General features: G+C 38.1%; 1 protein-coding gene across 1 annotated transcript in view; it reads left to right on the forward strand.

The window, feature by feature from the left end:
- Nucleotides 1-1,488: 1,488 nt before the first annotated feature.
- Nucleotides 1,489-27,127, forward strand: part of NRAP (nebulin related anchoring protein) — a 58,495-nt gene continuing 32,856 nt past the window's right edge. Inside the window, exons 1-17 of the mRNA XM_073354971.1 lie at nt 1,489-1,560; nt 1,937-2,031; nt 2,830-2,917; nt 7,053-7,157; nt 8,777-8,881; nt 9,694-9,801; nt 11,126-11,230; nt 11,555-11,662; nt 13,579-13,677; nt 15,334-15,438; nt 17,566-17,682; nt 20,441-20,545; nt 21,495-21,602; nt 22,331-22,435; nt 24,710-24,808; nt 25,307-25,411; nt 26,866-26,973. Of these exons, the coding sequence (XP_073211072.1) occupies nt 1,489-1,560; nt 1,937-2,031; nt 2,830-2,917; nt 7,053-7,157; nt 8,777-8,881; nt 9,694-9,801; nt 11,126-11,230; nt 11,555-11,662; nt 13,579-13,677; nt 15,334-15,438; nt 17,566-17,682; nt 20,441-20,545; nt 21,495-21,602; nt 22,331-22,435; nt 24,710-24,808; nt 25,307-25,411; nt 26,866-26,973 (1,737 nt within the window). The remainder of the gene's footprint in view (nt 1,561-1,936; nt 2,032-2,829; nt 2,918-7,052; nt 7,158-8,776; nt 8,882-9,693; nt 9,802-11,125; nt 11,231-11,554; nt 11,663-13,578; nt 13,678-15,333; nt 15,439-17,565; nt 17,683-20,440; nt 20,546-21,494; nt 21,603-22,330; nt 22,436-24,709; nt 24,809-25,306; nt 25,412-26,865; nt 26,974-27,127) is intronic.

Here is a 27,127-nt window from a genome sequence, read left to right on the forward strand (position 1 = left end):
GTCAGGCATTGGACATAGTGCTGGCGGCAAAAGGAGGGACTTGTGCTCTCATTGGAAAAGATTGCTGTGTGTATATACCAGACAACACCAATGAGGTAATAGATCGTGCTAGCCACTTAGAGCAAATCACATATCTTCCCCACGAAGAGCCAAGTTCTTTATGGAAGTGGCTAAGTAACCTTTTCAATTTCTCTGGCATAGAAAACTGGTTGTTTCAGGGAGCCCTAACTCTCCTGTTTGGAATCCTAATAATTTTTGTATGTTTTCAGTTACTTTCCTGTTGTATCCAAAATTGTGTCAGGCATGCTACACAGATAACTGCCCCAAAACAGAGTGCTAATTTGATGATTTTAAATATCACTGATGAACAAAGAGTTAAAGAACGATTGATATGTGGAACCGAGTAATTGTTGGTCATTGCGTAGCTTGACCAAAAGGAGGGATTGTGAAAGTAGAATGAATTATATTTAAATTATAATTCATTAAAGAAATGCTGCTTGAAAGGTTTGTTGAAATATGGTTGTCAGGAAGAGAAACATTAAGGAGTGTGAGACAATGGGTCCTCAAACTAATTAACTTAGAGCTCCTACTGAGCTAGGAGATTGGTAAACGTTAGTATGCAAATAAGATATGTATGTGTATTTGTCAGTTTCTCTTCCTTTTGTCTGTTATGTTAAATTGGCTTTGGCTTATCTGTATAAATAAATTAGCTTGAGCTTTTGTATGGGGCTCACATATCTGGGTGCACTGGCAAAGCGCTTTGCTAATAAACAGAGTGGTCTGACAAATTCTGTGAGCCTTGAATCTGACTTTGACAAGTGGCACAGCTACCTTATACAGAGCTGTTCCTAAAAGCACAGACTATCGCTTAGTGAGCTCTAGGGTGACCAGATGTCCTGATTTTATAGGGACAGTCCTGATATTTGGGGCTTTTTCTTACATAGGGTCCTATTACCCCTCACCCCCGTCCCGATCTTTCACACTTGCTGTCTGGTCACTCTAGTGAGCTCATATACCCCACATGGAGGTGACCAGCTACCTACTAATTTGATAATGGTACTGTTGATACCATTAGCTCCATCCTGGGGTTATGACAACTCGTGTTAAACTGCAAAGCCTAGAAACTGAATGACCAGTTTCTATCATTCACATGAACATGATTCTTTTCTATGAGTTCACTCTTCTATTTAGAGAAATATGTCACTGAGAGCTCCCCTTCTGTACATACTTACCCAGTTGCCAAAATAACCCCTCTTAGTAACTGGCAGCTTTAAAAGCCAGCCAGCAGCTGACTTCGAAGCAGAAGGTCAGCAAAAGAGAGTGAGACACTTCGATTCAGAACTTTAATGTGATCCTTGACTGCAGAGCAAAAGGGCTTGATTGCGCTATCTGGAGTGTGTTACATACAGAGTGGAAAGTCATCTTCATAGTCTTTGAACCTTTTGTGTATATATAGATATATATATTCTTCACTCTGTTGATTTCAAGATGAATGTTCAGCCTTGTGCTAGATGCGGTTTTGGGGTTTACTCTGCTGAGAAGATAAACTGTATAGATCAGGTCAGTAGACATTCTCTATCTTGATCATTTTGGACATTAATAAACATATGCATTGGTACTTTACTTACTAATATTGGGCCTCATCCTGCTTCCATTGAAGACACTGCCAAAACTCCCCAAACTGTACATTCTTTATTCATACTGGATTTCAGAACTGAGATGAACTTCATGATAAAAGTTTGTTGGAACAAAATTAAAAACAACAAACAAATTCAAAATGACAATTGATCTATTTAGTGCATGTCCATTCACACATGGGAAATGGTTATTAATTATATAGATAGAAGGGATCAATATTGGTGTTTAAAAATCACTAGAATAATACAATATGAAATACAAGAAACTTTCACTATATTTTTATCTTTTGCAATTCTAGACATGGCACAAAGCCTGTTTTCACTGTGAAGTCTGCAAGATGATGCTGACTGTAAATAACTTTATCAGCTATCAGAAAAAGCCTTACTGTCAAGCGTAAGTGTGCTTCCTTATAAAAAATAATCATGGTGTAAAATTTAAGTTACCATAATTCATTAGAAGAGTATGTTTGGGACAGATTCTGGTCTCACATATTGTGGTGTGAAACCAGAATAACTCTACTGATTTAGTTGGGGTTGGTCCTGCTTTGAGCCGGGGATTGGACTAGATCACCTCTTGAGGTCTCTTCCAACCCTAATATTCTATGATTCCATGATGCTTCAGCGGAATTACTCTGGATTAATATGGGCAGCACTGGCAGATGAGATCGGAATCTGACCTCATATGTAACATTTCCACATTTGTCATGTTGTCTTGTAGCTTAGAAGACACCAAAATAAGTGTCATTTGAAGTATTTAGAAAAGTAAACTATTGTGACTATACTATGATTTCTGTATTGGCAATTAAGAGTTAACAAGATGTGAATTCACTTAGTAGCCAGAAAAATATGTAAAATGCAGATTTTAGAGGGAGGTTTTTTTCTGAAAGTTTTTTATTTCATAATGATCAATTCCTGTCAAATTTGTCATTTGAAAGGAAGAGATGACAGTTGTTTTTTATTCTATTATTCTCTTTTGTTATTAGAAACAAGCATTGATATGATATGATCATTAAAATTAATTTAGTTGTAGGCACCTACTCTATAAAACAATAACTTGTGTGTAACCCAATAGTCATGTTGGGGAGTGGGACGGGTTCGTTCAGTGTTTTTAAGAAATATAAGACTAAAAAGAAAACCTATCTTTCTGGTGGTCAATAACGTTTCTAATTTCCCATTACACTTTCTTTTATAGACATAACCCAAAAAACAACACATTCACAAGCGTATATGAGACACCTGTAAATATAAATGTGAAGAAACAATCAGAAGCAGTAAGTGAGGTAAGAAGCTTTAGGAACAAATGTGTTTTATATTCAGCTGTATTTTATGTTTCAAAAGACACCATTGTAGTCATGTGTTCTGTTCTAGAAATGTTCTAAAACACAAAGTCCAGGCAGAAACTCCTTCTTCTCTCCCATGGTCTCTTTGAGAGTATTAAAAGTTTGTACCCAGGTTTGGATCAGAATTTTGAAAATGGGCCACAACAATCAAATACTCCCATACTTAAGGGGTTTGAAATCCAGATCTTGATTCAAATTTCCCAGTTTGATCCCATCTCTCGCTTGCTTATGCTGATGTACAGATTTGTTACAATTTTTCCCTAGAAATATATCAGTTTTATGTAGAAGAAGACACAGTTTGTAACATTTGTTATAAATATTTCAGTGAATGCTGGAGCTGGCTGGAAACTTTTGAAATTTAGACGAAATGAGGGAAAATGTCTAAAATTTTATATGTAGTGTTGCTGTTGCTGTGTCGGTCCCAGGATATTAGAGAGACAAGATGGATGAGGTAATTTTGTGGAATATTTTTTCCTTTTTTCAACAAGAAAATTTTTTCTATCTCTGGTGAATTTGTATCCTACGTGTTCAGTATTCATTTTAAAAAGAGGAATAATATATTGTGCCTGTTCAGCTCTACATTGGAGAAACAAGGTGGGTGGGAGAGACAAGCTTCTGAGCTTACGCAGAGCTCTTCTTCATGTCTGGGAAATGTATTCAGGGTGTCACTACTAAATATAGGGTGGAACAGATTGTTTAGTGTAAGTAGTTAACACATATTACATGTATTCTAGACCTGAAGAAGAGTTCTGCATAAGCTCAAAAGCTTGTCTCTCTCACCAACAGAAATTCGTCCAACAAAAGATGTTACCTCAATTTGCCTTATCACTCTACATGGCTACAACACTGCTTACAACTCTACATTATAAAGCCGTTGAATTACATTGCAAAGAAAAAGAGCAAAAGAATAATTTTGTCAATATCACTAGGAACCCCCAAGGTAGAAATATAGCCTTACTTCTTGTACATTTGGGGCCTCACAGTCCTTACTCAGGTAGCAAATCTATTAATATTATTGGGAATCTTCCTGATTGAGAAATGCAGGCTCAGTGTGTAAAGGGATACTTATCTAATATTGTAAGTGACAGTGCTCACAGAAAATTGGTGGAATGCTGAACAAAGCTGTGCAAACTTGATAGTTTCCATCATGTGGGTTCATGAAGGCATTTTTGTAAACTTTCTATCACTTGCTTTGAATTCTGAGTTCAAACACCAAGCAAAACTTGACTGAAATCCCCAAGTCTTTGATACCAAGCCACAAAGCAGCTTCAGTTTTATTATAATCTGTACCCAGAAGGTTTTTCAAGCATCTGATGAACTTGGCTGAGATTTATAAAAAACACAAAGTCAGGTTTTGCATGGTTTTGTTTTGAGAACATTTTAACTGAAATATTATGGGCGCATTGGATTTTCTTGTACCTGTACCTGTATTAAAGGCTGTTGTGCTCCTGAAAAACACTGCGGGAGCTCAAAGTCTTTTTGTTTTATGGCATTCTTTCCTGTCTTGTGGTGTTTTCCTCCAAAGACATTTGTTTCAATTTTGTATTTCTGGTAACTTTAACGTTAAAAAAGTACATAGTAAGATGGCAAATAACCACTGGTAACTGGCCCATTTCCATATGTAATGTAGCTTTATTGACTTTAGTCCCCTTTGATACTATAAAAACTATTGTGATTATTATATATAGTAAGCATAAACAGTGTGTTCATATATGATTTCACGTCCTACTAAAAATTCTCTGTAAAATAAGGGAAGGAAGTTGTCTTATTTAAATTATTGCACACACTGTTCATATTTTTTCTGCTTTCTGGACAATGCTGGCATCATCCATTTAGCAGCATTCATCATACGTTGCACTTTTTCTCCCATCTTTCTTACACACCATTTTTATGTATCAGGTTTTTGCAATAACTCAGACAATCTTAAAACAACAACCAGTATACTTTAAATTTTGTGTGACAGAGCTGGTCTGGAATGAGTCTGGGATTATTGCAGGTTCTATTTCTGTTTGCAGACTGTGATATGAGACCCTGTTACTTCCAGTGTGTTGGTGTGTATATATACACGCAAGGCAAATTATAGTTCAGAGATCACTTTCCCTTCTTTTCTCACCTAAAGGAACTTCTGTCCCTTTCAATCACATAGGGAATTTTGAACTCCAAAGAGGGGGTAGCTAAGTGTACTTAAGGGCCTGATTCTGCAGTCCTTACTCACTGAAAGGCCCATTCACTTATATGGCAGTTTTGGGTCTAGAACTATGTATGCTAAATGTATAAAAGAATTCTCACTTGAGAAAATGTTTGAGTTGAAATGTTAATGATCTCAAGTAAAAAGAAAAGGAGTACTTGTGGCACCTTAGAGACTAACCAATTTATTTGAGCATGAGCTTTCGTGAGCTACAGCTCATTTCATCGGATGCATACCGTGGAAACTGCAGAAGACATTATATACACACAGAGACCATGAAACAATACCTCCTCCCACCCCACTGTCCTGCTGGTAATAGCTTATCTAAAGTGATCATCAAGTTGGGCCATTTCCAGCACAAATCCAGGTTTTCTCACCCTCCGCCCCCCTCCACACAAACTCACTCTCCTGCTGGTAATAGCCCATCCAAAGTGACCACTCTCTTCACAATGTGTATGATAATCAACTTGATTTAATCAAATAAATTGGTTAGTCTCTAAGGTGCCACAAGTACTCCTTTTCTTTTTGCGAATACAGACTAACACGGCTGTTACTCTGAATCAAGTAAAAAGCATATTCAACTGGTAAAACTGAATATGCTTTTACTTGAGAACATTACATTACATTAGAGAAGAAGGATGGTTTTGCTCTTAAGGCACTAAACTAGGACTCAAGAATTGAGTGCAATTCATTGCTATGCCACTGACTTCCTGTGAGACATCAGGCAAGTCACTTAATCTCTCTCTGCTACTTCTCTTCACCTGTAAAATGGAGATATTGATACACATTTTCAGCCTTCTTCTGTCTTGTCTATTTAGATTGTAAGCTCTTCAGAGCAGCAGCTGTTTCTTATGTGCAGGTACAATACCTAGCACAGATAGCACCCTGATCTCAGTTGGGGCCTCTAGGTGCTATTGCAAAACAAATACTAAATTGTAATAAAGTGAGACATGGAGCTCAATTTTGCCATTAATTTACATTTGTGCAACCTCACTGACTTCACTGAGGCTGCACAGGGTAAAGGAGGTAGAATATTACCCACTGACTGATACACAGGACCAATGTTTCATACTAACACTTGAACTGTATGTTCTGTGCAGATTTCTCTCTTGATTTCAGTTGTTGTTATATTACTGGTGTCTAAGAACCAAATTCTCTTCTCAGATTTTCATGGTAGGTTTCAATTCCAGTGTGCTGCTCCTGTGGGAACAGAATATCTTAGTCAGAAGCCACTATGTGGATCAGAGAACAGATGTTTGTACTAAGGGATAAATCTAACCTCCTTCTCCACCGATACCTTAGGCAGTGGTAGGAGGCAGGTCTGTGTTCCTTGCATGGCACAGAATCTAGTGCTTGTGTGGCCTTCCTGTATGGCAGTTGGCAGAGGGAGGATGGTGATAAACAAAAGGATTGAAGTAGAGTTGGCCAAGTAAAGGGGACTCTGGTGGGGTGGAAAGGGAGAAGAGAGTGCAGTGAGCAATGTTTTCTCAAGGGCTGCAGAGTTTGGGTTGTCTAGGCCTGTGTTTGTTTTGCAGGGCCTAACATAAAATGGTGTCTCTCTGTATCTGTATATCTTTAAAAATATACGGCTATATCCTCAGTTGATGAAAACTGACATAGCTTTCAATGCCAGTCTACACCAGTTGAGGATCTGGTACATAGATATACACACAAAGTAGCAGAAGTGTGCATTTGATCATAGCTTTGTTATGTTAGGAAGTAAACAAAGTCTTGCACTGGTTTAAAATTATTCTCGCTGCATTTTGCACTTACTGTATAGTACTATGTACCCAGGCGCGTTCAGCACTTTCCCACCTTAAAATGACAGCCTCATGCATCCATGATGTGAGAAAAACCTATACATAATGATGCCATTATTTTTTATAGATTAAATATCGAGAAGAGGGGGAACAATTCAAATCGTTTTTTCACTGGGATGTGACATCTACAGATATGGAAACTGCCCATAGAGTTCAACAGCTGGCCAGTCAGGTTAGAGACATTCTTCAAGTACACACGTTCATGTGAGCAGCTAGTATGCAACCCGCCAAACGTCGGCCTGGTGTGAGCTACTGCCCCATGCTAAATGGGATGATTATTGCTATGCTTTTATTCACCATATTTTAGTCATGAGAGTCCATTTATTATTATTTTCTTAATAGCCTGTTTAAATTGCACTTGCTTTTCTAGGTAGCATATTTTAGTCATTAAAAAGAGGAGAGCAAGAGTCAGGAGATTTGGATTCTATTCCTGACTTGGCCATGGAGTCATGCGTGAGCTTGGTCAAGTCACTTACATTCTCTGTGCCTTTGTTTCCCCTTCCCTAAAATGAGTATAATCAGACTTGCCCATCTCTGTAAAACTTTCAGAGATCCTCAGATGAAAGTTGCTGTGTAAGTGCTAAGTATTATTGTAATCCATCATTTGTCTTGCCACTTTTTCTATTTACTGCAAATATTGAATGAAATTCTGGCCCCATTAATGTCAATGGTAAAACTCCCATTGACTTCCCTGAGGCCAAGATTTCACCCATTGTGTTTTGCTAGTGTTTTTTTTCTGCCTACCCCAGTTTCTCCTCTGACTTGATCCTGAAGTAGAGCCATAATGCTGAATTTGTGACAGTATTAATTTTCAAGGTGAGTGTTGCAAACACAGGATCAGGGACAGAAAGAAATTGGGCAGGGAGTTAGGAATCCCTGATTAAATTCATCTATGTGAGCTAGTAATAAAGGGAGAACAGAAAATGACTGCTCAAGTTAACTATTTATTTAAAAATAAAAGGTTTTTGCTAGTGTTAAAAAATAAATCTCCCTTAACGCAGAGACTGGAACAGTAATAGAAAATGTAGAGGGCTAGCTCGATGATTTATTAGGCTATAGAACCATTCATCTTATTTTGGTGGATCAGACCCATCCCACGTCAGTAATAACTAAAATATGCTGCTTTTGAAATGGTCTAAACCCATTATCACTCTTCTTGGCAGTCTCAGCAGACAGCCAAAGTACTCATAAGTCTATAAATAACTGTCATCTCAAGAAGCTGTCCCTTTTGGCTGGGCAAAGTAGATGCTGCCTATACGGGTAAACAGAGGACTTCACTTTTCAGAGCTTTCAATCTGGCATTTTTCACACACTCTGAATTCTTATGAAATAGGTCTGACAAAAAAGAAAATGTATCTGTCTTCCATTTGCTGAATTTTCAGTTTTCAGATTTGCCTGCACAACATCTGGCACAGATTTAGCACTAATAGTAATGCTGGGCTAGCAAATTCATTGCTGTTTGCGTGATGTTCGGCGTCACTCAGCAAATGTTTTACTGGAGTTTCAGGACATGGGCCCTAATTTCGTATTGCTTAAGCAAATCTTATGGAATGTGCTCAGAAATATTCTTTGATGTGGAAAGGGTCAGCACAAAATTCATATCACTTAAGATCCATCTGTGTTCTCAAAATGAGACTGAAGAGGAGTATAGGCCTCATGCTTTCCCTCTGCATAGGAGTATGTGTCACCCATAATGAATGATGGTTTTCTTTTCCCTGCCTGGCAGATTAACTATTCAGGTTTAAAAATGAGTATACACATTTCTGCTGACTTAATCTTTCCTTTTTTTAGAAAGCCTACCAAGCTGCATATGAAGAAAACAAATCCTGGTATTCTGGAACCATCCCAGATCCTGAAACGGTCAGGATAGCTCAGGCACAGAAGACTCTCAATGATGTATGTGGGCTGATGTTTGCAATAACTTTATTTGTATGAGTTATAGTGTTCTGAGGACTTTCCAGTTTAGAATAGCCAAACTTTCAATAACAAATTACAAAAGGAGAAGGTGACATGCATTTACTGCTATGTTGAGACACAGTGTTGAGCCTTGTGAGCGCTATCTATATATACCGTCAAGGTCACCTAACAGTGTTACTGCCAAGCTTAGAAATTATATTCAAATGGAACTACCATGAACTTCTGCAATTAAGATACACTTCAGCTACAGGACAGTAACATCTTAGGTACCTTTGATTGTAGATGGAGTCTAATGTATTCTACATCTTCCAGTGGTGCTATCACCTATAGGCTGCACCAACAGTGGATTACACATCTTATTTTTTGTAGAGTAGATAAGGATCTATTGCCTTTCCATCAACCTGAAGTGAATGGAAATCAAACTTGGTATAAGAATTGAAGATCTGTGCCTATGCAAGGTGGTCTTTACTAAACTAGTAACTAATAGTAAATATTTTGTTCGTAAAAATATTAAAGGATTATAAATAGATTTTTTCCACTTTACATAGGAAATGTTCCTAAATTTTGAACTTAAGAAATACATTTTCTTTTATGTGTCAATTATTTTAAAACTCTTTAAACATGTGTAGCCAAACTGATGGGATTTCCACTTTGGTTAAGTCCATTATGGTTTTTAAAAGTCATCAGGATAATATAACCCATAACAATTAGAATGTGAACATTAAAAGAGGTGTCACATTAATGGACAGAGGATTTTTCTTTAAGAAAATAAAAATTGTATAATTTTCTAGTTGAAATACACTGAAGAATATGAACAACAGAAAGGCAAAGGCAGCTTTCCAGCCATGATGACTCCAGCTTACCAGATAGCTAAGAAAGCCACTCAGCTAAGCAGTGACGTAAGTCCCAATTTGTGTGTGTCAAACTTACTGAAGTTCAGCGAAACTTGGATTTAAAACAGTTCACGTTAAAAGGTGCATTCCATAACCAACACTAATTGTAAAATAATTCCTGTAAAAGTGAAAAAATCTTGAACATGATACATTAACACAGGAGTCTCTAGTAAACTACATAGCCTTGGAAGAATGTCCCATGTAACAAGTGGAGCTTGAAACTTGTCTCTTTCACCAACATAAGTTGGTGCAATAAAAGATGTTGTCTCACCCACCTTGTCTTTCATGTATAACAAGTGACAGTATGGGCATTTTCTAAGATATATGGGACACTTATGACATAATGGCCATCTCAAATTTTAAAAAAATGAATTGCTGTACCATTCTACGCCATCTCAAATTTAAAAACAATTAATTGCTGTACCATTCTATACCCTGTGAATTATTTGCTCTTATTTTCCTTTTTTATTTTTATTCATTTACTTATCCACTTATTCCAACTTTTTCGTCTCTCATTCTTTCCCTTTTAGTTTGTAACATTATATAACAATACACTAGTAAATTGATTTACCTAGAATTTACTTTAACTTATCTATGCACGTAATGTACCATATTATAAAAATAACAATCCAAAGAAATCCAGTGAAAATAAGAACCATACAAAACATTTGAAAAATGCTGTTGTGGCTTCCATGTCAACCGTTGCAATAATATAGTTGTAAGCAAGAGGGGTTTGGGACATTACTGAAGAATCTTGGAGTGATTTTATTGAAGAATACTGTTCCCCCAAAACAAACACTTTGGACCATATCCAGCTGCTCCCACTGAGTTTGGAGTCTTTCCATTGACTTTTATAGGCATTGCATGGGGACCGTAATATGTAGACAGCTTACTATGTTGTAGATATCAGCATAACCAGTCTTTTTTTTTCTGTTTCCCTATATTAATAAAGAGAGAACGCTGTATGAAGTACCAGAAAAAATAGTTTTTTCCCCATAGTGCAGTTTTCTTTAACTGCCATAAAATGAACACCTTTGGCACTTGATAGATTAGGCTGAGTGAAATAATAGAACAATTAAGCTAATGCACATAGTTTGATGAGTAAAATTAGAACACACTGTAATGACAGTCACTTTTAGTCAATAGTAGATACACCTACCTTTGTATTTACAACTGAAGGACTTATATTAAGGACAGAAAACTGGGAATAATTCATTATCTGAAACAAAGGTCAGTTCTTCTGTTGCCTTTTCAAGCCTTATGGAAGGAAATACCCAGATATTTGCTAGTAAATAGTTTTAAAATGCACTTTATATCTTCTGCTTCCCAGGTGACATATAAGCGAGGACATGAAGACAGGGTTTCCAGCTATACCACTGTCGTAGACACTCCAGATCTACTGCACGCAAAGGCTGGAGGAAGGCTTATGAGTGATGTAAGTGTAACAGGAGAGAACAGGCAACCTGTTTCAATCCTGAATAATCTCCAGAACAGGCCTGTCCTGAGTACAGAATGAGGCAGGGGTCTTTTGGGAAAAATAGTATTTGATCATCTAATTAGTGACGATGCATACAAGGCTGTGCGGGGTGAGGGGTGATGGTGAATGAAGGTTGCACAGGCAACCTTAATTCTGATATTTCCTGACTTTTGAGTTGACTTTGCAACCTCAGTAGTGTTCTTTTAATGTAGCTTTTTTGTGTGTAGCATATATAAATGTGTGCAATATACTTGTTCCTACATTATCTTGCTTTTTTTACAGCTGAAATACACAGGAGAATATGAACAGCAGAGAGGGAAAGGCAGCTTTCCTGCTATGATCACTCCAGCTTATCAGATAGCCAAGAAAGCTAATGAACTAGCCAGTGACGTAAGTATCAAAAGCAATATCTCTTTTGAGGAAAAAAATCCAACAGATTTAGGGCCAAATTTTTTTCTGGCAAAATCCTGTCAGTGCCAGTGGAGTTACATCAGCAGAGAATGTGGCCTGTAGGATTTCAGGTAATTATTTTTTGCACGGACAGGTCCTGTGTTATACACCAGGGAAAATAAGGCCATTATATTTTGAAAGCAATACTGTTAATCTCTGGGGGCAGAAGGCCCTCCCAAGCTGCACTTGGACACAGAGGAATGAGGGGAGTGGCCATAAGGAACCACTTGTGGCTTTCTGACCCTGTTCTGCTAGGCCTTGGTATAAGTTAGAGAGGAGCTCTAATTTATACCACAGGCACAAGGTCCCTCTTACAGGAGGATTGGTTTTACCAGAGCTCTGTCCCTTCCCTAGTTCATCCCTGATTCCCTCTCCTTCCCTTTATGTTGGTGCAGGAGTGAGCTTTGACTGAGAGGCACATCCCGCTCTTGCCATTGTCTTGGGGTACTATCGTGCATGGTGCTCAGCACTCTTGTGAGGGGCTGAATGCCCTGCATTCCTACTGAAGTCATTTGGAGCTGAACTCACGTGGCAGCTTTCAGGAGTGCTAAGCATCTTTCAGGATTGACCCTTCAGGGAGCAGCGTGAGCCTGGGATCTTTAGTGAATATAATTTGTCTGCTTTTGCCTCAGTGCCAGAATTGCAATATTTGTTAAATGGGTACCAACCCGACTGCCAGAAGTTGTGATGATTTAACAAAGCAGTTTCAAGGGAAGATAACATTACCAGCCTCCTAGGAGGTTAAATTAAATCATGTGTGTTCAAACTGTCTCATTAGTATCAATTTTTACACAGGCAGGGAAAGGAAATACGTATAGTATATTATGCTAGCTGCATAGAAATTACTTTAAAACCAGGATGGAGAATTTTCTGGTTATTAACTCATCAGTGAAAGTCAAGAAGGACCCTTAGGGCATGTCTACACTTACCTCTGGAGCGATCGATCCAGCGGGGGTGTGTGTGTCAATTTATTGCGTATAGTGAAGATGCGATAAATCACCCGCCAAGCGCTCTCCCGTTGACTCCGGTACTCAACCAGGGCAAGAGGCACAGGTGGAGTCGACGGGAGAGCGTCAGCAGTCGACTCACCGCAGTGAAGACACCCAGGTGAGTAGATCTAAGTACGTTGACTTCAACTACGTTATTCAGGTAGCTGAAGTTGCGTAACTTAGTTTGATTCTCCTCCCCCCACCCAGCATAGACCAGGCCTTAGTCTTAAAGTCAAAGGCAGATGAGTGATAAACATTGAAACTTTATATGCTGCCCTTGATCTGTGGAGGTACTCTTATTGGTGTAAAAAATCGCCTATGTAGGATAAAAGGCAAGCTTGCGTATAGCTTGTAGGCATTATTTTGGCTTCAATAGAGATACTGTAAATCTTGGGCCTGAACTTGAAAGCTGCTCACCTAAAGCTACCATTGGGCCTAGTGGACATGCTAGTGATCAGCACCTCTCAGAATCAAGCTTCTTATTATTAAAAATAATTATTGGTGGGCAAAAGATCCTGCTGTAGAGTGTGCAAAGCACATTGAGATCAGGTAGGATGAAAGGCACTACATAGTGACTCTGCACTTAGGTGAATTATATGTTTATTTTTAACCTTCTGGCACATCAGATGTTAGCCACTGCCAGATGTAGAATGTTATACTTGGCAAACTAATGATCTGAACTGATATAGCAAGTCCTATGTTCTTAAAATATTATTAAATACAAGTAGAAAACTTGGCTTCTGAAGACTGGTTGAAGCAAAAATTTTTTGGCAAACCTTTATTATTAACATGTGCATGCGATTTATGATGCAGCATATATGTAACAGGCCAAACTCATCCGGCTTGATCTTCTTTTCTTTCTGTTAGGTGAGGTATCATCAAAGATATGAAAAAGAGATGAAGGGAAAAGCCAGCCATGCAACTGGAACAGATGATGCTTTCACAAAAGAAAATCACTTTAGCCAGGTATGCAACAACTAAGAGATACCCATGTACCCATGCTACAGCTGATTGTTAATACTGCCGAATGCTTAGAGTTTAGTAATGGCAATGGGATTTGCTGTCTCCTGTTGTAAGCTTTGTTTTCCCATATGAGAAATCAAGACCTCAAGGAGAGAGTAGCATGATAATACTGTAGTCTGAGTATGTAAATGAGCGTGTACCATTGGCAGGGGAACAAACAGGCTTTCTTTCAACCCTGTTCTTTATGGATTCATCTTTGCTGTTTTCCATTTTTCAGGAAATATAATTATTGCGGGCAATGCTAAAAAATCCTAATATTGATTAGCATTTAATATCATAATATTAATATTAATTAACATTTCAGAAATTTGCTTGAGGAAGTTATGAAAAACAGAAGTTACAAGCAAGTTAGAATTCAGCTGGAAGAATAGTATTTTAAAAGAGTGACAGGTTATTCATGGTTATTTTGGATTCTCTGTACATACTTATAGTACATTTTGGGTATAGAATAGCTATAGATGCTGTTACCATGTTATTGATAGACTTCACTGTAGTGTGACTCAACTTATCATGTGAAATGTGATGTGACATAGCATGACCTACAATGAACCCCTTTGCTGTGAGAAGTCATAGGAGAAATACCATGAATATTTGTAGCATTTACACAACTCCTGCTATAGCAGGCATCCTCATTTCACCTGATCTGTCACATTACTACAAAAGGTTTATACAAAGTTACATAATAAGCACATACATGTTATGGTTTCTAATGAGGAAATTGTTTTTTCTTTTGCTAAGATTGTTTAAAATAAAATATTTAACAATTTCTTTTTCAAAAACCGTTAATATGTTTATGAAAAAGTTATAAATAATCCTTTGGCAAAATGATTTTAAAGTTCAGAACAACCTTTTTTCTGTAAACCTGGCATTAGTCCAGAAATGGTTCAATTCTGTCCTGACATAGCGATAACGTCCTGGATATTCTCATGCAATCTGAAAGCTAAAGAGATTTAACCATATGCTTTTGAGGGCAGAATCTTGTCTAAAGACGCATTCCGCTTTATGGTACTAATTCTAGAATAATAATAAATAATAATAATAAAAAAAGAATGGGCCCTTTTTTTGTTTTTTAAAGTATTTGCCACCATAATACCTGAGCACCTCTCATTCATTCATTAATTCATCCTCAAAATACCCCTGTGAAGTTGAGAAGTATTACTGTACCCATGAGGACTACAGTCACAGAGACGTTGAGACTTGCACAGCATCACAGAGGGCATGTGATGCAGAGCCTGACTTGAACCAGATCTCCTGAGTGTCTTAACCATGAGACCCATTCTTCTTTTCTTTTAGTTTTTGGCCTGCGGGAGTTGGGGTGAGATTTGGAGGCTGTATTCATCTTCTCTGTACTGGAGGAATGCCTTTTTGAAAGTAGCTAAGTTACCCGTGCTTCCATTGCAACATAAATAAAGAGGCCATAGAGAAAGTTTACATTGTGGGTGATTAAATACATATATTCTAGTATGAAATGAACAAACTTTACAGACAAATAGAAGTAATGAACTATACAGGCACATTACAGAGACTGGGGAGCTTAGAAAAGTCATTAATCATCCACTTGCTCATATGTAATGAATAAACACCCTGAATTTTCTGCAGGATTATATGGATGAATATGAAGAGCACAGAGGCAAAGGAAGCTTTCCTGCTATGATCACTCCAGCTTATCAAAATGCCAAGAAAGCAAATGAACTGGCAAGTGATGTAAGTATAAAACATGAATAATCAATACAATACATAAACAATTAAAAGCAGCAGTTTGTCGAAGTAGTGCTTAGAAGCAGAATGCTAAAATTAAACTAGAAAAACAAACAATGACATTTCACTGCATTGCAGAGGACTAGATGGCTCGGGGGATTGATGATGTCCGTTATCACCAAAGCAAACTATGTTCTTAGTAGTTTTAGTTGTGAGATTTGCTACAGTAACTCCCATAGTGATTAAATATAGCTTGAATGATCTAAACAGTTTCTAGTTTTTTGATTATGTTGTATTGTATCTTTAGTACAAAGCAATTGATACTGAGACAAGAGAACATAGGATGCGACATTGGCATATCATGAGGATTGAATTCCTTATCTGCAGTACACTGATTTTTTTTTTTTAGTTGTAATCTATAGAAGACGAACAGACTTAGATGTGGCAGCATAAGGTTTTTCCATACAACCACCAACCAGTGAACCTCAGCTCAGTTCTGAAGGGACCACCTCTAGTAGTCACAAAATGTGTCTAACTGCATTCCCATCCTTTCTTGTTTTGTCTAGCATGACAGCCCAAAAGGCTGCCTCTTGGTGGAAATTTTTGTGATGTGGACACCTGTCCACTGGGAGTAGACTGAGCCCATCAACTCATGCAGACCATTAAAAAGCTAACAGATGGCAAAATCTTTCTGTCAATACCAACCCAAGCCAGGCACAAGCAGCAACCTAGAGGTGAAAGGTTCCATAGTATCTTATTACTTGAACTAATGACTGGGAGAATATAAAAAAACTAACACCTCCTATGCAGTGTAGTTATAGCTGTCTCAGTCCCAGGATATTAGAGAGACAAAGTGGATGAGTTAATATCTTTTATTGGACCCACTTCTGTTGGTGAGAGAGACAAGCTTTCGAGCCACACAGAGTTCTTTCCTTTCCCACATCTGAAGAAGAGCTCTGTGTGGCTCGAAAGTTGTCACTCTCACCAACAGAAGTGGGTCCAATAAAAGATATTCCCTCGCCCACCTTGTCTTTCTAAGACCTCCTATGACTGTGGCCTATTTCAATGACAAATCCAGTGATGCCCAATTTAAGAATGAATATTTAACCTTTCCTGATTAAAGATGCCATTGTAACAGGTCTCCAGAATGGTAAAAATCAAAATTATATTTCCTAATTGGCAAATTGTTATGGGGGTTGGTTTTATGGTTTTCTTTTTGCTGTACAAGGGGTATGAACATATCGTAGTATAAGGCAATTTAATTCTTCTTAAAGTCTGAGAAACTGAACACAGACTCCAAAATCAAATCTGAATAATCACAACATTTCAGCACACTCTAAAATATCTTTTGTTTCATAACATACGGGGTAGAATTTCAAAGTTAAGCATTTGCAATTGCATGAGGTGAGGAGCCTGTCTGTGTACATGTGAAAATTAATTGATTTGTGTGCAGAAGTTAGGCAAAACACAAATATAATCATCCAGACCCAGGGGTAGAATCTTGGCCTATTTAAGTCAATGGTAGAACTCCAAATCTAAATTGGCACCTCCTTCACCTCCCCCCTTTTTAAAATATCACTTAGCACTATCTTACAGGAGGGAATCGCCATCTTTAAAGAAAAAACAATACATAAGAGTGAAAAATAAAAAGTACTGTACACTCAATAAGCTGGTTTCTGTAGAAGAAAAATTCTAGTGGGTAACCATCTATAATTCTCTGACTGGCACCCTAACGTAGACTACTGAGAACTGAATTCTTTAATAGAATTGGGTATAAGCCTCAATCAGTTGCTAGCCAAGAATCTGCTAGTGATTATTAATATGAAGATGTCTGTTCAAGTAACTAAGAACAAGTGTGTCCAGCCAATGGGAAAACTTCTGTACAAAAATAGTAAATTGTGAAGTGTTTTCACATGAAACAGTCGGATTACGTGACTAGTGATTTTCTCTGGAGATGATTTTAAGAAGTAACAGGCTACAATTAATTTACCTTTCCAACTTATTTACCCTTTTGTTAAAGCATATTAAAACTAGTAGAAATTAAGGAAAAGTCTTACTCTGGTTCTTCAAGTGAATGGAAATGACAACGATGACAAAAAATATCTTTGTTTTGATGATTTTTCCCTTTTTTAGATAAAGTACAAAAAGGATCATTCAAAGATGAAAGGGGCAGCCCACTTCCATTCTCTTTCAGCCGAAGACAACTTAGTTCTTAAACAAGCCCAGAATGTCAACAAGCTTGTCAGTGAGGTAAGGCGTCAAATACAATTATGGACTGATAGGAGAGCAGCCCATACTAGATACAGCTATATCTATTTATCTCTGGCAGGTAAGTTCTGGTTTCTCAGGCTAGGGAAGTAAACAGTTGTTGTCCTTAATGACTAGCACACATGAAAACAATCAATGTGTAGTACAGTTATAAAATATGGCCATTCCTTGGGAGAAACATTCAGGGACAGATCCTCAGCTGATGAAAATTGTTATAGCTTCATTGACTTCAGTAGAGCTTTGAGAAGTTACACAAGCTGAGGATCTTCCCCTCACCTTTCTGTGTTTTTTAAAATGAACCCATCTCCAGATGAACTAAAATAGCTTTTCTGTTTCTTGAACTACACTTTTAACTGCCAGTGTTTTTTCACATAATTACTTTCACCCTTGGAGAAAGGAACATTCAACACTTACCGGTATGGGGGCCGGTCTGGGGTGGAAGGGGCGGGCCTGGGCGGTCAGCGTCCCCCAGCCAGCCCATCCGAGCTGCCTGACCCGCGCTGCCCAGGGCTCTAGCAGCGATTTAAAGGGCCCAAGGCTTCAGCCGCTGCCACGGTAGCAGCAGCCGGAGCCCTGGACCCTTTTAAATCGCCGGCCCCCGGCACAGCTGCTCCTTTTGCCCGCACCCTGTCGGCGGCCCGGGGTGGGGGAGTTAAGCAGGGTCCTTTGTCGCTGCAGTGCTTTAAACAGGGTCCTTTGCTACCACAGTGCTTTAACGTCAGCTGCATATGGGCTGGTACCGGTGGCCACTTTTTACCGGTATGCTGTACCGGCCCATACTGGCCCACTTGCACCCCTGCCCTTCTCCAAAATACATCTTCCCTTCCTCCTTCTCCTCTTTTTTTTTTTTTTTTTTTAAGGAAAAGAAACCAAGAATATACATATTATAGGCAGAGGAGATCAAGAAATGCAGAATTTTGTTTCAGATAAAGTTTTCCAAAGTGTTGTCAATGTGATTTAGTGAACAGATTGTTGGACTGGTAGTCAGGAGACCTGAGTTCTGTTTCTAGCTCTGCCACTGACATGCTGTGTCAACTTGGGAATCTGTTCACTTCAGTTCTCCCACCTATAAAATGGGGGTAATGGTACTTGCCTTCTATTGTAAAGTGCTTTGAGCTCTATACATGAAAAGTGCTACATAAATGCTGAGTATTATTATTTTATTTTTCTGAATTTCAAATGTATCTGAAATGTATGTATGTCTTTAGATGTGGCTTAAATACAAGTTCTATACTTCAGAACTTTCAGATTTTTTGGGAAAGATTTGCTTACCTATTTCAAAAATATGAAATCCAAATCCAATATACAGCTGAGCTCTAATTCTGTACCCTTTTCTGCCTCCACATGTACATGTGACGTAATCAATGGGAAACTTGTATGTGAATTAAAGAGAAGAATTAGACCCTCAGTAACAGTACTGGATATACTAATTAACACTTTCATACAGGGAATCTCAATTTGACTTATAAAGTGACATCACTGTTACAGAGAGAGAGAAAGCAGCATATTTCTGATTCTGGCCAACCGAGTATACGAACCTAAGGAAGTTCTGTGCATGGCTTTTAGTGCTGTGTTTTCTCATTTTCTGGGGTTCTAAACAGAAGTAACTTAGGATAATTTAGAAGTGTATATTACGGTGTTTTAAAGGGTTTTCTGCAGATAATTGGAAAAATTAACCTTTGAAAAATATATGCAAAATGGGCCAAAATCCAATTTCCATTATACCTGTGTGTCTGTATTAATGTATAGAGAACAGAATCCAGCATCCTGTAAAAGACTGTCGCTTACAAATAATGCAAAAAAGACAAAGCTGCTTGTAAGAGAACAATGTAGAGGAATTCTCAAACTATTCTGAGTTGTTAAGGCATGTCCACTATTCTCTGATTAATGGATGCAGTGCGTCAGGAGTATTCTCCAATTACCCAGAACAATTCAGTGTCAACTGAAGTGCCAGGACACAGCCTTCTACATTTGGGTACTCTTGTGATATCAAGTGTAAATCTATTTTGTAGCAGCATAACTGAAATAATGTGTACATCCTTTGGGGATGCAACTACGTAGTCTATTTATCAAGAACATTAGCATGTATTAATTTGTTCATAGAATTGTGCTGTGAGAATAAGGATAACATTTTCAAGATTGATACGTGATTCTAGATGCCTTTGTTTTGGGGGCCGCACTTGAGAGGTCTTTAAGGGTATGTCTACATTGCACCTGGGGGTGAGCCTCCCACCCTAGGTAGATGGACTCGCATTAGTGGAGCTTGAGCTAGCATAGTAAAAATAGCAATAGGAATGTTGCAAGCCTAGGTGGGTTTGAGAATCCGAGCCTCAACATCCACGCTGCTATTTTTTGAGCACGCTAGCTTGAGCTCTGCCTGAGCTGGGAAACTCACTCCCAGATGCAAGGTAGGCATACTCCAGGGGGCCTCATATGTAGATGCTGAGTAATCAGCACTTTCTGAAAAACGTCTCATACTAAGGACCCAAAGCTGAGACATCTAATATCACTAGTCGCTTTTTGAAAACGTAGGCCCCAAAATCATCATCAAGGCTATAGGGCTTACTATTGGAAAGGGTAGAATTAGAAGTGTGGAATCTACAGTTTACTGTATGCCATATAATAAAATCCTTATGTTTAACTTATCTGGATTTAAGGTATGACTTATGTGCATAGATATTTTATGCAGTGAATTCAGATTTTGCTACATCTCACCCTTGAATTTTTTTTGGCTTCTAAGGTGAAGTACAAGAAGGATCTGGAAAACAGTAAAGGCCACAGTATTAACTACTGTGAGACTCCCCAGTTCAAGAATGTGAGCAAGATCTCAAAATACACCAGTGATGTAAGTCCTCAGTACCTTGTATGCAGTGCAGTGGAAGTTTAACTTAGCAGCTGCTGGACTCACAGTTCATCTGTGTGTATTCCATGTAAGCCCTGAGTAAAAGCTGCATTGGGAGTTTGAATAGAATAGTCATTTTTCTGTGTTTGTACAGCGCTTAGCATAATGGGGGCCTGGTCCATGACTACGGCTCCTAGCCACTACAGTAATACAAATAATAATAATTAATATAGGGAAAAGAGATTACTTACTATAATGCATTGCTAAGCTTATCAAAGATGACTATTAACATTATTTGTCACACTTTCATTTACTTCATCACTTATGTCCATTTGTTAATTGAAGTGACATATATGCAGATAATCTCAGGAGCCATTTTTTGAGAAATAAATTATTGAGCAGAACATATTTAAATATCTGTAAAACTAATGCTTACTATTATTGGTGTAGCAATAACTCATTTAAAAAACATATTTAACTAAAATACATTAGTAAGATGATCTCCATCAGCACAAAGGTAGGGCAAAATGGGTGACTATCCTGAATGAGGTCACAAAAGAGTATTCATGCAGGAATCTTAAAATACCATGGGATTAATTCCTTTGTTATAAATAACTCTTTCTCAGTTTAATGATCCGTTATTTCTGAGGTAAATAATTTTCAGCAAGTGAGTGAAGTGAGAAGGCACCAAATTTGTGTGGCACGTAGGTAATTTTGGGAATACAGTTGACATCTGTTGAAATGAAGGTCTCTTGGGAGGTGTGCCAATAATCTTTTTTTTTTTTTTAGGTGTCCAAGTTGTTGTATAAACATGATGAGTTTTCACACTATAGCAACACTAGTAGATCATTTGAACTGGCTATATTTTCCTATGCTCAGTACCTGTCTCTCTGCTGTAACAGATAGTGAAATGAAATACATTTTCTGAGACAATGTTTGCTTTTGTGTATAGCTTAAATACAGAGAAAAATACCAGAATCAAATGAAAGGTCATTATGAAGGCATTGGCATGGACAGGCGCACTCTGCATGCTATGAAGGTTGGCAGCTTGGCAAGCAATGTAAGTCATTTGCACTCATATTACAATAGGTACTGCGGTAGTATTCAGTTATGTAGATGTCTTCTTCTTTTGTTTTTTTTGTCTTTAATATTGCCAGCCTTCAATTGATGAGAAATCTTAGATCGAATTATGTTGGAAGGTGCTGAGGATGGGTTTGCTGAGAAGACTATAAATCTTGGGAACCCTCCTGCACTAGTTTACACGTATTTTATCGTGTAGGAGAAGTTTAAATTATTCATTTAGGTATCCAATCCTGCAAAATTCTGAGCTCCCTCAATTCCCTTGGACATCAATAAGAGTTGAAGTTGGTCAACACCCTGTAGGGTCAGGTGAAAAAACAATCTTTAATGGAGGTTTCTGAACCCTGGTTAATTTACTGGATTAGTCAAGAAGCCATTTTGTTACATACCGTTCCTTCAAGTACATTATTTACAAATCTGTAAGAAACTCAAGAACTGAGCAGAAAGATAAAAGAGATGTGTCATAGGTGGAAGTTAAGTTAATGCTCTGACTGTTGGCATTGGATTAATTGTGTAGTTGAAAAAGAATCAATTAGTGGCTAAACTATGCAAATAATTTCTTTTTTTTGTCGTTGATGACATTGAACTTACTTTGTTTCTTGTGTTTAATATTAATATTATTGTTTCTCCTTTCCTCTTGATGGATAATTATTCAAACAAATGACAGCTTTAAAAAAAGACTGATTTTTTTTGTTCTCCCTGTTTCAGATAGCCTATAAATCTGATTACAAGCACGACGATGTTGACTACAATTACCCAGCTACACTCACTCCTTCATATCAAACAACAAGGAAGTTGGTTCCTTTGAAAGATGTAAATAATTGTATGGGTTTTCATCCTGTTTCTTGCATGGCTCATCATCTCCTTGGAGGAGAAAATCTGAAGCATAGTGTGTGATTTTATCCTGGTGGCAAACAGCTGGTAACACAAGGCTCAGTGTGGTCAGGAAGCCTGTGAGGATTGGGAATGGGAAACAGAGACTGCCAGCCCTAGTCACTAATTTCAGTTCAGACCAGATTATTGGTAACCTAAAGATGAATTGGTGTGGAGATGTTTACACTACTTGCCCATGCTGTACCTCAATAAATTGAGGACTTCAGTCTAGAGTTTGTCATTCTGGCACCTTTCCAAACACTAACAACCCCCCCCCCCCCGAAAATATTAGTGGAATAGGTATAGCTGATCTCTTTTGTGGGTTCTTCCATACCTAATATTCTAACTGCTAACAGGAATTGTATTGCTCCTTCTCCAGCAATAGTTCCATTTTGTCTGTGGAAAGGGCTAGGGAGTCAAGGAGGGGAGAAAGAGAATTTGAATTAACTATTCTCTACCTCTTGCCATGTGGAAGACGTACATCCCCCAAGAGGTGAAGCAAGAATGTCAAGGGCAGAGACTGTAGGCACCAACGTTTCACTTATCCAAGAGCAGACTGGGCTTGGAGCATTTTATCTAGTACATGTTTGCCATGACTCCAGACAGGACTTGTGCATGACTGGCATTGCGGCAAATTGATCTATATGCTCCAAAGAAAGAACCTGCAATCAAATACAGCATTGGGCCTAAGCTGTCCAGAGGCTAAAGCTCACTTGAGCAATTTGGATGTGGGTTCTGTGGATTACCACACAGCCAACATTCCCAGTTCTAAGATCATCATCAGCAATAAGTACATGTGGTTAAGTTTAAAGAGAAAAAGAAGGAAATTAAAAAGAAGAAAAGAAACTCTCTGCTGAAGAGAGCCTTAGATACCTATATAGAAAGAGTGAATGAACTCTTTTAAGTACACTGATCACTTTTGGCTTTGTGAGATAAATCATGCAGTTCTTGTAATGTGAGTTAACATGGTGGGTAGCAGAAGTGTGTATATGTGCAGGTGTCTTAGATAAAGAGGATCCTATTAAAATGGATTCATAGCTTTAACTGCCTTTAGAATTACACTCCACTTCATGGCAAAAAACATTCCTAAAGAACTAGCTTTAAGAAACATACAATTTGCAATGTTTGGTGATTAACTACAATTTATATTACGGCCTACAGAGGATAATAATTGTGTCCTGCAAAATGTGTCCTGAGGCCTTTGGCAGGAAGTGGTTTAAAAGAAAATTTCTCCATGACATTTTATCTTGCATAGTTTGGGGATTTAATATATTTATCTTTATAGATGTATTATTGCTGCAACTGTATTCATATACATGAGCAGGGGGTGGGACTAGACGACCTCCTGAGGTCCCTTCCAACCCTGATCTTCTGTGATTCTATGATACTAGGAATTTAGTGCACTCTAATCCTACTGATGGCTGACACTGAAATGTTTTTTCCCTGCACCATATATATTTTCCCTTCCATAATAAACTCTTACCATATAAGAAACTTTTATGATCAGTTATTACATTTTAAAAACTAGTTGAAGACAAGTAGTAATAGAGCCCATTGGAATACAATTTGTTCTGTGTAGTTATATGGCAGGACAGACCACTACTGAAGTAAGTTCCTGATTACAAAATAAAAGGGATTCTAAGGCTATGTTTACACTATGCGGGATCGACGCTTTGGTGATCGATACCCTGGGGGTCGATTTAGCTGGTCTAGTGAAGACCTGCTAGCTAAATCAATGGCAGAGTGTCTCCTGTTGACACAGCATGAGGTAGACACCTCAGTAAATTGACCTAAACTATGTCGACTCCAGTTACAGTGTTCACGTAGCTGGAGTTGCGTAATTTAGGTCTATTTACCGTGGTAGTGTAGACATAGCCTAAGAGATGATGCAGGATATTAATTGGATAGGAATGCTTTATAGGAACTGATTGAAACTGTGTCTCATTAATAAAATCCACATACTGTGTTTGAGGGAAGTTCGTTTTCAAGTAATATAGAAGAAATAATCTCAGCACAGGGAATTTTCTGGGGATTAAGTATCGGCTGTGCTTAATCTCATCCACAGCTCCCGGTTTTGGGAATTGTTCTACACCTCAGTTTTCATGACTTAAGTGGTGGGTTTACCCCCAAATTTCAGCTAAACGAAATTTCTCTACCATACCTTTCACATGCCAGTCTGAGCATTTCCTTTTTTGTTTCTCATTTTTAATTTAGGTAAACTATAGACAAAGCATAGACAAACTGAAGTACAGCTCTGTTACCAGCACTCCACAAATTATTCAAGCCAAAATAAACTCACAACAGCTCAGTGATGTAAGTCCTTCTCCCACTGACCATCTCTGTTTATTAGTGATAAGAAAATATTTTATTTCCTAATATTCTCACTGCATATGTGTTTTCTTTCTTGTTGATCATAGTTGATAAGTAGGTTTAAAACTAAAACAAACCATAGAAAGTGAATGAAATTGCTTTCAAAGCCCAAGTGGCCACATCAGTAGATCAAGAAATATGAAATGCTTTCTTGAACTTTAAGAAGCTATATAACTTCAGTTTCTGGCTATTTGATTTGTTAACACTTGTTTTTATTGGACTTGTCCTACAGGCCTATTTATATTATACCATTTACTGGGAATTTTCTTTGAATAACTAGGGGAAAGTTATATTTGCCTTTTCTTATTATTCCCAATTTTATTTAGTTATTACAGACTTTTATTATGGCACTTAACACATTAAAACAAACAATAACCTCTTCAAGTTAAATGGAATTGCATTTGGTGTATTGAAGGTAATTTGTTTCAATGTCTGTGGCAGTTGACTTACCGAGCCCAGTATGAGAAAACCAAAATGAATTACACTCTACCACGGGATGTTCCTCAGTTAGTCAAGGCGAAAGCCAATGCTGAGCTATATAGTGAGGTAAGCAAAGTGACTTGCAAATGTAGATCTATGTATTGTCCTCAAATATGAGTAATAATGAACACACGGATGCTGAGACTGTTCAGGAAGAACTAGGCATCTTTGTTCTGCCTTTATTCAACAATCTGAGACAAAGTTATCCAAATTAGTAGGGATAAAATGTGAAGCACAGCCTTGGAATTTGTTCTGAGATATCATGAAATGACTTGAATTTGTCTAGGAGATTAAATGTCCACACCACAAAACTGACCGTCCAAATTGGTGCTCATTGGATGTATTACTCTTCTGGCAGGGCTAGTGCAAAGACCAAAGATTTAGGTCTTGATCCAAAGCCCACTGAAGTCAGGGGAAAGGCTCTCATTGACTGCAACGGGCTTTGGATCAAGTGCCACTATTGCCAACTCTCATGATTTATCGCAGGGGTAGGCAACCTATGGCACGCATGCCAAAGGCTGCACGCGAGCTGATTTTCAGTGGCACTCACACTGCCCAGGTCCTAGCCACCGGTCCGGGAGGTTCTGCATTTTAATTTAATTTTAAATGAAGCTTCTTAAATATTTTAAAAACCTTATTTACTTTACATACAACAATAGTTTAGTTATATATTATGGACTTATAGAAAGAGACCTTCCAAAAATGTTAAAATATATTACTGGCATGCAAAACCTTAAATTAGAGTGAATAAATGAAGACTCGGCACACCACTTCTGAAAGGTTGCCGACCCCTGATTTATCACAATATTTGGTGCTTTACTTAAAGCTGCAACTCTTGGAATCAGACAGAAGACAGTTACCCCCCACCCTGCACATTTATTATTTGCTACAAATCTCATTCCTTTTAAGCCAATCTCGTGGTTTTTTCAGTGTTTGAGGCTGGCAATACTGCAAATCCTTAATGGGGATTTCACACTCCATTGTGCTTCCTCCAATTCAAGGTGGAGGTGTATTGGTGGAGAAATGTGGGAAGATGCACAGTGCCTGTGATGTACAGTTATTATCTCTATTGTTGTGATGGTCATGCCCAGAGGCCCCAATCAGAATTAGCCCCATTGTGGTAGGTGGTGTACAAACACAGAGGTAAAGATGGCCTCTGTTCCAAAGAATTTCGGGTGGGATTTTCGAAAGCAGCTGAGTGAATTGGGCACCTAATTTCCATTGGCTTTCAATCGAAGTTGAGCCCCTGGCTCTTTTAGGCACTTCAAAAATCCCACCCTTACAATCTAAGAATTCCTGCCACCTGCTCTGTGCATAATTGGAGACCACAAGCTCCAGGATGTTAAATCTGGCCTCTTCCAGAAGCAATTATTTAACATAAAATAATAATAAATGAATATATTATATTTCAAAGAGTGTATTATACTTTTGTTTTGTTCCTCATGATTTTCCATGGTTGCTTTAGCTGTTTAAGCAGGTATATTGATGTTAGTGACATGCTGTTGTATTTCCATTCTCAGATTAAGTACAAAGAAGGTTGGGAGAAGACCAAGGGTCGGGGCTTTGAAATGAATCTGGATTCCATGTCTTTACTTGCTGCCAAAGCCTCAAGGGATCTTGCCAGCGATGTAGGTTATATTTAATTAACTAGGAATTATTCCTAACAGAAGTCAGCTATAGAACAGGGAAATAAATATGTTGCTTCATCTGTTTTAAGCCCTGAATTTTACTGTTATGCATTCATCTTTCTCGATGGTTGATGAACTCTAGAAAAATTTGTTC

This window comes from Lepidochelys kempii, chromosome 7, assembly GCF_965140265.1.
Source record: "Lepidochelys kempii isolate rLepKem1 chromosome 7, rLepKem1.hap2, whole genome shotgun sequence".
Lineage (NCBI taxonomy): Eukaryota > Metazoa > Chordata > Testudines > Cheloniidae > Lepidochelys > Lepidochelys kempii.